Genomic DNA, 12994 nt, shown 5'->3' on the forward strand with positions numbered 1-12994 from the left:
GGAAGTCCGTCAAACCACTAGTACTTTATCGCTTACAGCCAATTGCCATGTCATATAAGTCTAGAACCAAAAAGCCATATCAGATTGGCAGCAAGAACTACAAACAAATTTTGGCACGACACAGGCCTCAATCGAATAATTTACAAGATACCCAGCCCATCAAGTCGTCAAGGAGAAAACAGAACATGGTTGGCAAGAATAATAAAGAAAACCCATCAACGCCGCGACAATGACGCCCTCCTGTCCCAAGACTCGGTACTTTTAAACCTTCTTCTTCTTTTTGGACGGCTCAGCATCGCTGTCGTGCTTCCGCTTCTTCTTCTCGGACTCGCCCTCGCCAACGTCAGACTTGCGCTTCTTCTTCTTCTCCTCCTTCTCGCCCTTCTCCTTCTTCTCCTTCTTTTCCTTCTTGTCCTTCTTTTCCTTCTTCTCCTTCTTGTCCTTCTTTTCGGCCTTCTCATCAGCGTCCTGCATCTCGGCATCGCTCTCAGCGCCGTCAATGTCCATATCAGCAAGGACAGCATCCATGGCGTTTTTCTGTAAAAACCATCAGTAAAGTTGTTACGAAGAATAGGGAGTTTTGATTCATTAGTGTAATAGCAATCACACAAGCTGTAATGACTTACCATGGCGACCTCGTTCTTGGTAGGGGCAGCACCAGTGGCGTAGAAGTCCAGACGCTCCTCGACCTGCTTCTTAAGGGCCTCACCGAACTTGGTGGAGGGCTCCTCGGAGAAGTTGTCGATTCTGGAGGCGATGGAGCACTTGTTGGCAAGGAAACGCGAGATGCGACCCTTGTTCTTGGGGCCAGCTCTTCCAATGAAAGAGGAGTGGTACAGAAGACCGTACTTGGGGGTGTTACCCTTGGTCTTCAAGGCTCTGAAGAGGGCCTTCTCAGCACCGAGAATCTGGACCGTAGAAGCGGGGTACTTGGACAGGTTGGTCAAGCTACCGGCGTGGGAGATCAAACGAGCACCAACGATCTCACCAATAAGGGCAGCAAGGTTGGGGGCGACAACGCTCATCTTGGAAATCAGGTACTGGTGGAGAGACTTGCGGTACTTGGACAGGCTGACAACGCGCTGGGCGAAAGAGATAACGTTCTCCATGTCGGTCTCGGAAATCTCCTGACCCATGCTGTGCTTAGCAGCGTCGATGATGCTCTGGGCGACACCCTCATCGTCCTCCACAAGGGCAGCAATGTCGTGCAACTTCTCGTCGTTCAAGCTCTTCTTGTCCTGAACGAACAAGGCAATCTGGGCGTAGCGCTGGTTGTCGGAGACGATCTTGTAGAGTTCGGGGAAGTGCCAGGAGTACCATTCCCTGACTCTCATGGAGAAAGTGTTGATGGCCTTGTCGAGCTGGTCGAGGATAGCAATGGCCTGGATGATGTGGTTGTCATCGCGCTGAACGGAGAACTTGACCTTGGCGCGAGAGTAAGCGTGACCAAGACCAAGCTGGGCGGTGTCCATATCACCCTCACGCAGCTGCTTCAGCAGCTTGGTGGCGTGCAGTCTGACACCACGAAGCATATCCTGGACGACTTCGCTGGTGTCTCCAGTCTCGCAGTCAACGAAAGAGAAGGCAGACTTGATGCTTCCAGCCAAGGCCTTGTCGGCCAGACCCAGAACAACCTTCTTCTTCTTGTTGGGCTTGGGCAAGTTCAATTCGAGGAAAGAGATCAGAGTGTCCGAAGCGACACCCTCGGAGACATCGTTGATTTCACTGAGAGCCTGCTTGTTGTTCCTGGAAGTTGTCAGAAACCTGCGGGAAAGTGCCCCTATGGGAAAAATTGAACCACATACTCGAAAGGCAGGAAACTGGACAGTTCGACCATTTTACCGAAACTGGCCAAGTCGTTAACACCTTCTTGAACCTCCTTCAAGCGGTTTCCCACGCTGTCACCCTGGTGGGCGACCTTGAAAAGCGAGTAGCCCATGGGGCCCTCGAACAGAAGGAAGTCGGCCATTGCGAAATTGAGGGAAGGGCCCTAAAAATTAGACAAAACGGTCCTTTACGTGCGACTTATCGTGGTCGCGTCTCAATTTCCCGGGGTTATGCGACCGTAGACCTGCCGTGGACCGACGTGGAGTTGAAGAAAAGCCTGGGAGGGTAGATTTGCAGAGTCGAGCCGTCGGAGCTCTTTTTTTTCGCGGCGGCGCTAGTGCGAACATCGAATGTGGGCTTTTTGCCAAAACTACAGCTCACCGCATTCGACGGCAAACACCACCAGGTTTGTGGCCGCGCGGGCATCGTCTTAGGGGCCCTACAGCACCAGCCAGCCTTATCTTTTTCTCCGGATTTCTTTCGTTGGGTTTTTGTTGCTTGTCGCTCTTTCGTGCTGCAGAAAATGTCTGCAACGCAGTTACTCAATCCCAAGGCCGAGTCGAGGGTATGCATGCAGTTATCCTTCTGCCCTTTACCCCCCCCCCCCCCAAACATTAGCCCCTCAGTGGTCCAGCAGAGACTAACAGTTCGCAGCGGAGAGCGGAGGCCTTGAAGGTCAACATCAGCGCCGGTGAGGGTCTTCAGGATGTCTTGAAGTCCAACTTGGGTCCCTCGGGTACCCTGAAGATGTATGTTCCAATTTACGATGGTTAATAGACAGATGCAGAGCTGACTGATCTCAGGTTGGTGGATGGTGCAGGCGGAGTATGAAATATTCCCTCGAGTCCGGCAATTCGGCATTTTCATTAACAATGTTGCAAACAGATCAAGTTGACTAAAGATGGAAATGTTCTGCTGCGTGAGATGGTGAGTGTCATCTACAATTAGGAATTATAAACTCCTATGCTAACCGGTACAGCAAATCCAAAACCCCACGGCTGTGAGCTAGACCTCCCTCCTCCTCCCCCAAACGCAATTATTAATACGGGAAAAAGGTTATGATTGCCCGGGCTGCAACGGCACAGGATGATATTACCGGTGATGGAACGACATCTGTCGTCCTGTTGGTGGGTGAGCTTCTGAAGCAGGCAAATCGTCACATCTCCGAGGGTCTGCACCCTCGTGTTATCACGGATGGTTATGAAATTGCGAAGAACGAGTCTCTGAAGGTCAGTACATCGGAATCCAAGATGGTCGGTCATCTACAATACTAAGCTATGGTGGTATATAGTTCCTCGAGCAATTCAAGCTTGAACGGACAGTTGACCGTGAACTCCTCCTTTCCGTCGCACGGACGTCGCTCAGCACGAAGTTGAACAGCGCTCTGGCCGAGAAGCTTACGCCTGATATCGTCGACGCCGTCCTTGCCATCCACAGAGCTCCCGAGAAGCCCGATCTACACATGATTGAGATCATGACCATGCAACATCGCACGTCCTCTGACACCAGACTTATCCGTGGTCTTGCTCTTGACCACGGTGCCAGACACCCCGACATGCCCAAGCGTGTGGAGAACGCGTTCATCCTGACCCTGAACGTGAGTCTGGAGTACGAGAAGTCTGAAATCAACTCTGGCTTCTACTACTCCTCTGCCGAACAGAGGGATAAGTTGGTGGAGAGTGAACGCAAGTTCGTCGATGCTAAGCTGAAGAAGATCGTGGAGCTCAAGCAACAAGTCTGCGGTACCGACCCCAACAAGAGCTTCGTTGTCATCAACCAGAAGGGTATTGACCCCCTGAGCTTGGATGTCCTTGTCAAGAACGGCATTCTCGCTCTCCGGAGAGCTAAGCGGAGAAACATGGAGCGTCTTCAACTTATCTGCGGTGGTACTGCACAGAACAGTGTTGAGGACTTGACGCCTGACGTCCTTGGATGGGCTGGCTTGGTCTACGAGCACCAGCTCGGCGAGGAGAAGTTCACTTTTGTTGAGGAAGTCAAGGACCCCAAGTCCGTCACTATCCTCATCAAGGGACCCAACCAGCACACCATCGCGCAGGTGAAGGATGCTGTTCGCGACGGTCTGCGGTCCGTTTACAACACCATCGTCGACAACTGTGTCATCCCCGGTGCTGGTAGCTTCCAGGTGGCCTGCGCAGCACACCTCACTTCCGAGGCCTTCCGCAAGACTGTCAAGGGCAAGGCCAAGTGGGGTGTCCAGGCTTTCGCCGATGCCCTTCTCATCATCCCCAAGACCCTCGCGGCCAACTCCGGCCATGATGTCCAGGACTCATTGGCAGCTCTGCAAGACGAGCAGTCGAACGGCAACACCGTCGGCCTGGACCTGACCACTGGTGAGCCGATGGACCCCATCCAGGAAGGTGTCTTCGACTCTTTCCGTGTGCTACGTAACTGCGTCGCGTCAAGCACGGGTATTGCCTCGAACCTCCTGCTCTGCGATGAGCTGCTCAAGGCCAGACAAATGGGCCGACAGGGAGGACCTGGCGGTATGGATGAGTAATGTGATGGCTACGTCTAAGGCGAGTTATTGTAAAGCGAGAACATCAGGTTCTTCCATATTCGGAATACCGGTATAGAAAAATATCCTACGTCGAAAATTGTACTTCACATACTTACGTATCCTAATCGATTTTAATCCACGAGGGAATTAATCGTGTTTCAAACCCGCTAGCATGTAATATTGCCTCGTTCATGGCTGCCTAAGGGACGGTGAGTGCTTCGACTTGATCCGTTGAAAGTTAAAATGTAGGCAGCGAGATAAAGTACCATGCTCATAGCACATGCAAAGTACTATTGTCGCTTGGCTGTAATGACCAGTGAATAAGAGGTGAGTGAGTTGCGTAACTTGCAGAGCTAACTCGCAATAGGTAGAGTTACTCTTCCGTTACAAGGTAGCATCCTAGAATGTGATGTTGTTTTAGAGGACTTACATTGCATACTACTATGTCCATGAGACTAGTCCGTCAATATATACTAGTATTGCTAGGTATTCATTAATGATATGATGCTCCATACGGTCAGTAGCGTAAGTAGAGGCAAATGATAATACATGACACACTGTTTCCACATCAGGAAACATGGCGGTAGAACGTAACGATGGGCTCAAAGATAGAAATAATGCCAGGGAGCTTCTATCCAGCATCTTCGTCAACCTCATCACTGTCGACCTCACTCTCTTCAGTGGAATCAGCTGGGGCCCATTTCCCCAGGAAACCTTCATCTCTAACAGGGTCTTGGAGCGCCATATGATGTGACTTGGCCCACTCAAGAATCTTAGACTTCCGAATCAACAAGGGCTCCTCTGCGCCCGATCCAGCCTCGCCAGATGAATCCTTTGTCCGGCGCTTTTTGGCAGGCGTCGCAGGCTCCACGGCCCCCAGGCCTTGAAGAGCGGTGACAACATCCTCAGGCAACATCCCCGTCGCCAGACCAATGTCCTGCACTGTCATGAGCTCGTGGGTATGTTTTCGCTTGGACGTCTTCGGAGACTTCTGCTTCAGTGGCACGGCGGAGCCCGACGCCGCCTCTGCTTCCTTCGGGTTGCCGCCCTGTAACAATAGATACCTGGCTATTCGTTCCTGCCAGAACCGAGTATAACTCCTATGGCCCATCTCACTTAGCGGCCGTTCCGGACCGCCTATGAGACCACTATCACTCTCCCAGGAACTGATCTTGTAACTCACGCCCATCAACAGCTTTCCAAGCTGCTTATGCTGGTAGGGCGGGAAGACGAGGATGCATGCGAGATTGTTCGCATCCCAGGAGAGCTTCTCTTTCGAGAAGAACCCCAGAACGTAGTAATTCTCGGGGTCATTTGGATCGGTGAAGACGAGGAGGTAGTAGAGGAAGGAGACGACATCGTAAAAGACGGACTTGTGATCGAGGAAGAGTTTGGCGAACAAGGAAAGGTTTTGCGCGTAGAGTTTGTGACATTCACCGTCTAGCTCCCACACGGAGTATCCGCCATGATCGTAGACTTTCGTTCCGGGAGGTGTTGTCCGGTGTTGGCAGAGTCGCGTATGCTGCGCGTAGGCGTGGACGTCGCACGAGTACCGGAAGCACCAACGACAGACGTACAACCGGTCTGTGTCTTTATTGACGAGATCTTCCGGATAGATGGACTGATACCATGTTGGGAAAAGGAGGTCACCCAGTACGACGTGCTTGACGTTACGGTCGGTGGAGGATGGTCCGGTGCGCGACACAGGGTCACTGGGAGCCATTGGAGACACGGGGAAGGGAAGGGGAAACGATACGATCAGGACTAGTAGTAGCTAGGAACGAATGGCGTCAATTCGCGGCTTATTTCTTCTTCCTTCCCCCTTAATGATGAATTGATGGTAATCGGGGAGCGGACGCGTTTCTGTGGAGATGCCAGCCATCTGTGACGGCGGTTTGTAGTAGGTCCTGGACACTTTTTTTTTTTTTTTTTTTTTTTTTTTCTCTCTCCTCCCTTACGCTGGTTGCTTTGGATAGGCCGGGCGGGAGGGATTAGCCTAAAAGAGTCCGGAAAGGCAGTACAGCTTACTTGCATATTTTCTGCTTACTATGGAGAGACAGAAGGAACCCGGAAAGGAACAGGCGGAGGGATTATCGGGGTGCATTGAATACAATCAATTTGTTTAGCTGTTTAGCTGTTTAGCTAGTATAAGATACGCTCAAGCTTTCTTTTCCCTCTCACTCTGCAGGGACACTTGCTGTAGTCGTCAACTAGATTAGATTTTGGTATAGAGAGAATACGTAGGACCTCCATCCACCTGCGGATTCCTTCCCGTCAAATGAAACCAGTCAGACCAGTTGGACCGGGTCAGTTGATCTCCGTCACCATCCAATCATATTACCGCCGCGCGGTTGACTGCAACTAGTTTCGTTGCTGAGAGAGTCTTAGAAGTTAGAAAGAGTCTTGGAGTTCTTGGGATGTTTGAAGAGGATCCAGACTAACTAACTAACTAACTAGCCTTCTCATCGTCTCTTATTGACGGATTACTTTACTTTCCCAAAGTACTTTGGCTGACTAGATCTCTCCTCATCCGCAACCTCATTCCTTCATATCACGTCAAACATCTCCTTCAATATCTGGTTGCCTGGACCCCTAACCTTTTCCTGTGCCTTCCCTTCCCGTTACACTGCAGCTGACCTTCGTATGACGATGGTCGGCTTCCTCTTGCGGAATCTTGTTGTCTGAACTGAGGCGAAAAGACGATCCAACGCCGAAACTAAAGCTGTTGTTCCCATAGGCAGCAGCAATAGTGACGACGACCGCCGCCTGCCAGTCTTTGTTTCCCCCCTCCCTCCCTCCTTATCGCCGCTCCCCCCGGGGTTCAGACAGACCCTTATCCTACGGCCTAGATTCCTGTCAAGCTTGATCCCTTTTCTCTCTTGCTGATCGCCAGTCAGCTTACTGTTCCTTTCTGGTGTATCTGAATCCTTTAACTGGCTACTTTCTTCACCAGCATCGCCTGCGTGCTGCGTGGTTCATCATCCATCGTCTTCTCTTGGCTTCATAACGGTCTGGGAGCGGAACTTTGCTCTTCCGCGACCGTTGTGTTTTATCGCCGAAGATGTTGAAACCGTTCCAGATCAGAGATCTTCATGGATCTCCATCACATACATCTGCAGAGGTGCCCTCGGCATCCACTCAACCCTTGACAAGGGAACCATCATCACCCAGAGCTCGTCGGGGAATCGTGCAGCTGTCTGCTCCCCAATATGATGATCTTGCATCAAATCACCCGCGGGCACGGTTGACTTATGTTGATGACGATGATGGGGAGATCATCACTGTATGTCTTATCGCATATACTGCGTCGTTTTGGTACTAATCGGTCCTTACAGGTTGGATCGTCTCTCGAACTCTCCCAACGCCTCGATGAGCCTATTGACCTTGCGCACGACCCGATGCCGCAGGAAGCCACCGAACCCATGCACCTCTTCGATATTCGACGCTCGAACTCAATAACTGAATTGTGGAAGAAGTTCCAGATAAAGCAAGATGGCAAGGATGCGGACAACCGCGCTGGATCATCAACCGTGGACGCCCCGGCTGCTAGCACTTCAGCAGAAGTACGGTCAGGTACTGAGCAAGAGAACGTTGAAGCTACGAAGATCGACGACACAGCATCACTCATGGCCGCCTTTGAGGCTGAGATGGCCAAGATTCTCGATGCTTCTAGGAATATACAAGAAAATAACACTTCGGAAGGACCTTCAGCTCCCGCTCAGGAGCCAGCGGGAACCCCAAGGAGCAGGACTCCAAATCCCACGGATGCATTTACTTATGCAATGCGGAACCTGCTCAACGGGGCTGAGTTGCTCAGTTCTGGGGTGAGATCAAGTATACCCGAGATTGAACGGCAGCTGGAGAACGCTCAAAGGGCCCTTCCTGGAAATGTTGGGTCCTCGGTACAAGGTGCTCTTGCGAGTTTGGAAGCCCAGATGAGACAGCTTACCGGCTCTATCAACCATACCGTTGGTGGTGCGTCGACAGGGAACATTCTCCAGGGAGAACTCCCTACAGCCGCCGGCACTGTGGACAGTCTGCGTGCAATGGCGTCGGAACTTGGAAATGTAGGGCATACTCTGTTCGAAGCGTTTGAATCGGAGTTTGGCTGCACTCGAACTGGTGGTCAACCCCAGGCTTCCTCTGAACAACGTCCAGATGGCCTCCGTCCCGACCAGGCTGAACCCTCCAGACCATCTGATGCCACTGCAGTTAATAGTGTTGTCCCCGATGTGGTAGACCAGCCAACCCAGGATCGGGATCTGGGAAGCCGCGAGACAAGATCCGGAGAGAAAGAGTTGGAACCAGAAGCAGACCTTAAAACTGGCTCCAAGAAAGCTGCAGAGGCGGATGGACCGACTCAACCAGGCGGCCCTAACCAGGCGCAGCCAGATGCACCTTCATACGTGCCTCACGGACGCCACGGCCATTTTGCTTTCACACCCTACTTTCAACCACCACCGCCCCCTCCTCCACCGCATCCTCATCCCCATCACCATTATCCGCCTCCGCCTCCGCCTCCTCCTTTCTTCGGTCCACCTCCTCATCTTTTTCACCAGCCCTTCCCAGGTCCACCGCCGCCTCCTTTCTGGCCGACACCCGAGAATTTTAATCATCCTCACTTCCCTGCTGGGCCTGAGGTTCCTCGTCCACAACCCATGAGTACTCATGCACATCCCTCCCAACACACGCACCGACGTTGGCATCCACACACATACAACTGTCGCCGTGGCCGCGCTCCCATTAGTCGCCAACATGCTCATGAACAAGATCGTGATGTAACCAACGATGTACCATCTTCTAGCCACAATGCTACGCCGACAGAGACACAAAGCTCCACTAACACATCATTGTTCGTCGGCAATGTGGGCTTCAATGTTAGCGAGAAGATGATCCGCGACGTCTTTGCCTCCCGGGGTTTTCTCGTAGATGTACATCTGCCTCTTGATGTTGGGACCGAGAAGCACGCTGGATTTGGCTACCTATCCTTCCCATCTGTCCCTGCGGCAAAGGCGGCCCTGGAGGCCTTGCAGGGGACGCATATTGATGGGCATGCAATTAACCTGGAATTCAGTGAGCAGACCCCGGTCACCAGGCTGCACCCTGAGGAACCTTTTCCTCAAGCAACTTCAGACGGTCCAATGCCTGCTGTTAGTGAACGCAAGTCCATTCCATCTGAGCTTCAAGGATCTACAGCTACGCCCGCCAAGTTGGAGAAGACATCACTTAGTAATCAAGATGATTCCAAATCGCTCAGCGGTAAACGTGCCGTCCCTTTGACCGTGGCGGACTTGTGTTCCAATGATAATCGCAATCCGGGCAACACAGCGTCTCCCAATAGTCTGGAAGACTCGTCCTTGGGGGATTCCACGCGGCTCAATTCACTTTACCCGTCCCTCTTGCCTGAAGGTGTCCCCAAGTCGGGGCCTTCTGAGCCCGTGAGTCCTGAATTTGATCGGATCCCCGAGCTTACGCGTGAACTGGAAGAGTGCCGCTTTCCCCCGGTCTCACAGCTCGAAGCGCACTTTTTGGCTGAGCAGCAGAAGGAAGCGGCTTCATTCAGCGCACAGACGAGGTCTGACGGTAAAGCACCAGAAGCCAGAAACTTGAACGGCAATGCGGCGCTGCAGGGGCTTCCCGGCACGTTTCCGCAGGAGGTCCGTGAGAATTCGTCGGCACAGCCTGGACGGTTCTCAGAGACCCGTAATCTGCATGGTGTGCATGACCATGAGGAATCATCTTTTGGCCCTCGCCGCCATGTTAGACGTTGGAAGAGCCAGCGACCCCGCTCTGCTTGGCAAGATGAATTCTCGGGGTGGGACGCCCCTCGCGGCATATTCGGCTGGAGACCGGAAGGACGTCATCGTCACCGCGGTGGACGTCGGAACAGTTTTGAAACCCCTTCTTCCGAGACTCAGGCAATCAATCCTGATGTCAGGCAACGCGACATTGACGACTGCGTCTCTACCTTGGTGAGTTTGGGATATGGCGGCGCAAGCGATGGTGGCCATCAACGAATCGCGATTTATGCTGCGGCCGCAGACGGCAGGGTATCAGATGCGATTGAAATGATTGAGGAAGAACGCAAGGCATACGAACAACAGGGATCGACGATGTGATGACCAACTTGGTAATAATACTTCTTTTCTTACAACTTGATATGACCCAGACTCGTTGGGGATCCAAGTAGCTGTGAACTTTACGGTCTGTTCTGAGACTGATACTGCTGGAATGCGTGTGCTTTGGGCGAATTACGCTACATATTCCCTACTCCATCGCTAAATCAGAAAAGTGACAATATTTAATCGTATATGGCTTAACGTAGAGCTGCTCGTAGCTGTCCGTCGCACGTAACAACGAAGAGGTCCAGCGATAAGTGAGCGGCTTATCGCGTGCGGCTTGCGGAGCTGAATCATCGATCGGCCCGGCGCACTTCTTCCACGCCGATGCACACCCGCGATACTTTCTCCAATCTATCTTTCTGGCCCGCGCGATTTCTCCCATTGATTCGAAGAGATGCTGACATGGCGGCGGACGTTCGCCACATCGGTTGCGCGACTGAACAATAGGCCAGCAGCAAGGAGCGCCGGCTCCACGCTTCTTCGCTGCGCCCAGGTCCTCGAGCAGAGTCAGAAGGGATCTAGTCTGGAGGACCAGGAGATCCAATTGAACGGGTTCATTCGATCAGTTCGCAAGCAGAAGCGTTTCGCTTTTGCTGAGATCTCCGATGGATCGACAGTCAAGCCTTTGCAGGCTATCTTGAATCCCTCCCAGGCTGCCGAGTACGTCCTCCGCGATCTCGAAATCTTTCACCCACGACCCTAGATGCTGACTGTCGCTCGCACGCTCTCCAGACTATCTACCGGAACAGCTGTTGAAATGTCAGGAGTATGGAAGGCATGTCCGCCAGGCAAGGAGCAGACACATGAGCTGCAGGCCACCTCTGTGAACATCGTGGGAAAGACCGACCCCGAGGTAGGATCCTCTCGTCCTCAATTACAGACGTATACTAACTCACAATGATTCTTACGTAGACCTACCCTATTCAAAAGAAATACCATAGTCCCGAATTCCTCCGTCAAATCCCCCACCTACGCCTTCGCACACCCTTCAATTCCCTCCTCTCGCGATTCAGATCAGAATGCCTATACCAACTCGGAAATGTGTTTCGGCACGCCCCCAATGGCGGCTTCGTTCAGGTGCACCCGCCGCTAATCACATCGTCGGACTGCGAAGGAGCCGGGGAAACATTCACAGTGCTACCGCGTGAGGCTGTAGGGACGACGCCAGCCGATGGCGACCACTTCTTCCGCGCTCCCAAATACCTCACGGTATCATCCCAGCTGCATCTGGAAGCATACGCTGCGGAGCTAGGAAACGTATGGACCATGTCACCAATGTTCCGGGCGGAGAAGAGCGACACGCCGCGTCACCTCAGCGAGTTCTACATGTTAGAAGCAGAGGCAAACTTCATGACCGACCTGGACACCCTCACAGACCTTGTCGAGTACCTTCTCCGCGACCTAACCCGTCGCCTCTACGACACGCCCGTCGGACAGGAAATCCTCACCACGAAACGCCCCGGTGAATCCAACTCGGATGAATCGGCAACAACCATAGACCCTGCTGACCTTCGCCAACGGTGGCAGGACATGATCGACGGGCCCAAATGGCGACGCATGACATACACCGAAGCAATCGAGCTCCTCCAAGACGCCGTCGCCAAGGACTCCGCCACCTTCGAGTACCCCCCAACGTGGGAGGGCGGTCTCCAACTCGAACACGAGAAATACATCGTTGACGTGCTCAACCACGGGCACCCAGTCTTCGTAACCGACTATCCCAAGCCAATCAAACCTTTCTACATGGCCCCTTCGCACGCATCAGCGGCCACCACCCACGGTGAAACAGTCGCCTGCTTTGACCTTCTCCTACCAGAGGTCAGCGAAGTAGCTGGCGGCTCACTCCGCGAGCACCGCCTCCCGGAGATCATTCAGAACATGCGCCAACATGGTTTGATCAAGAACCTTGCCGCATCGAATGACGGCACTGACACAGCCACGCCCACCTCCCATCAAGCAGAAGAGCTGTACCCTCATCTCCTCCCCGGCGAAGAACTAGGCCATCTCCAATGGTACGCCGACCTCCGTCGATGGGGTACCGCGCCGCACGGAGGCTTCGGACTCGGGTTCGATCGCTTCCTGGGGTATTTGGCTGGCGTGTCCAGTGTTAGAGATATTGTCGCGTTCCCTAGATACTTCGGTCGGGCGGATTGCTAGACCAGGATGGGACAAGACGAGACATGTATATTATCATCACCATTTACTCGAAAAATTAAATGTATTATAGTTTCTAAATTCTCACATTGTAACATACACCAGTAACCAGTAACCAGTTATCTACCAACCAAATGTAAGTAACAAAACGACCAACAGTGACAGGCATAAGCATAAGCACGAGCATAGTAAGCAATCAATCAAAACACCAACTAACCAGTTAGTTCAAGACCACACACACACACCCCAAGGCTTAGCACCCCAGCACACCCTACACAGCCATCACACTATACTAACTACCCTAGACACTTACCTACTTAGGTAGCTAAACTAATTACCTTCTATACTAATTAGTACCTGTCATCGCCTCATC

At 52.5% G+C, this 12994-nt stretch overlaps 5 protein-coding genes across 5 annotated transcripts; 3 read left to right on the plus strand and 2 right to left on the minus strand.

Moving 5' to 3' along the window:
* Positions 1 to 29: 29 nt before the first annotated feature.
* sik1 (snoRNP complex protein NOP56) lies at positions 30 to 2107 on the minus strand. Its single transcript, XM_025679411.1, has 3 exons — positions 1806 to 2107; positions 627 to 1746; positions 30 to 537 (listed from the first exon to the last, which is right to left on the minus strand). The coding sequence occupies exons 1-3, from the start codon at positions 1967 to 1969 to the stop codon at positions 262 to 264; spliced, it is 1560 nt and encodes a 519-aa protein (XP_025542829.1). The 5' UTR covers positions 1970 to 2107; the 3' UTR covers positions 30 to 261.
* Positions 2108 to 2242: 135 nt separating this feature from the next.
* On the plus strand, positions 2243 to 4486 carry BO79DRAFT_189887 (chaperonin-containing T-complex subunit CCT6). Its single transcript, XM_025680694.1, has 7 exons — positions 2243 to 2392; positions 2482 to 2576; positions 2631 to 2652; positions 2713 to 2754; positions 2807 to 2827; positions 2883 to 3056; positions 3119 to 4486. Exons 1-7 carry the CDS (start codon positions 2351 to 2353, stop codon positions 4343 to 4345), a joined length of 1623 nt encoding a protein of 540 aa, XP_025542830.1. The 5' UTR covers positions 2243 to 2350; the 3' UTR covers positions 4346 to 4486.
* Positions 4487 to 4837: 351 nt separating this feature from the next.
* Positions 4838 to 6223, minus strand: BO79DRAFT_207661 (putative histone acetyltransferase (MysT1)). Its single transcript, XM_025682226.1, has one exon. The coding sequence runs from the start codon at positions 6066 to 6068 to the stop codon at positions 4977 to 4979; it is 1092 nt and encodes a 363-aa protein (XP_025542831.1). The 5' UTR covers positions 6069 to 6223; the 3' UTR covers positions 4838 to 4976.
* A 1183-nt stretch (positions 6224 to 7406) lies between these two features.
* On the plus strand, positions 7407 to 10464 carry BO79DRAFT_139999 (uncharacterized protein; the record flags this gene model as incomplete). Its single annotated transcript, XM_025678212.1, has 2 exons — positions 7407 to 7628; positions 7681 to 10464. 2 exons carry the CDS (start codon positions 7407 to 7409, stop codon positions 10462 to 10464), a joined length of 3006 nt encoding a protein of 1001 aa, XP_025542832.1.
* Positions 10465 to 10861: 397 nt separating this feature from the next.
* Positions 10862 to 12674, plus strand: BO79DRAFT_285587 (asparagine--tRNA ligase SLM5; the record flags this gene model as incomplete). The annotated part of the gene is made up of 3 exons (XM_025688376.1): positions 10862 to 11127; positions 11200 to 11320; positions 11380 to 12674. The coding sequence occupies 3 exons, from the start codon at positions 10862 to 10864 to the stop codon at positions 12622 to 12624; spliced, it is 1632 nt and encodes a 543-aa protein (XP_025542833.1). The 3' UTR covers positions 12625 to 12674.
* Positions 12675 to 12994: the final 320 nt, after the last annotated feature.

Source organism: Aspergillus costaricaensis (genome assembly GCF_003184835.1).
Source record: "Aspergillus costaricaensis CBS 115574 unplaced genomic scaffold BO79scaffold_6, whole genome shotgun sequence".
Lineage (NCBI taxonomy): Eukaryota > Fungi > Ascomycota > Eurotiomycetes > Eurotiales > Aspergillaceae > Aspergillus > Aspergillus costaricensis.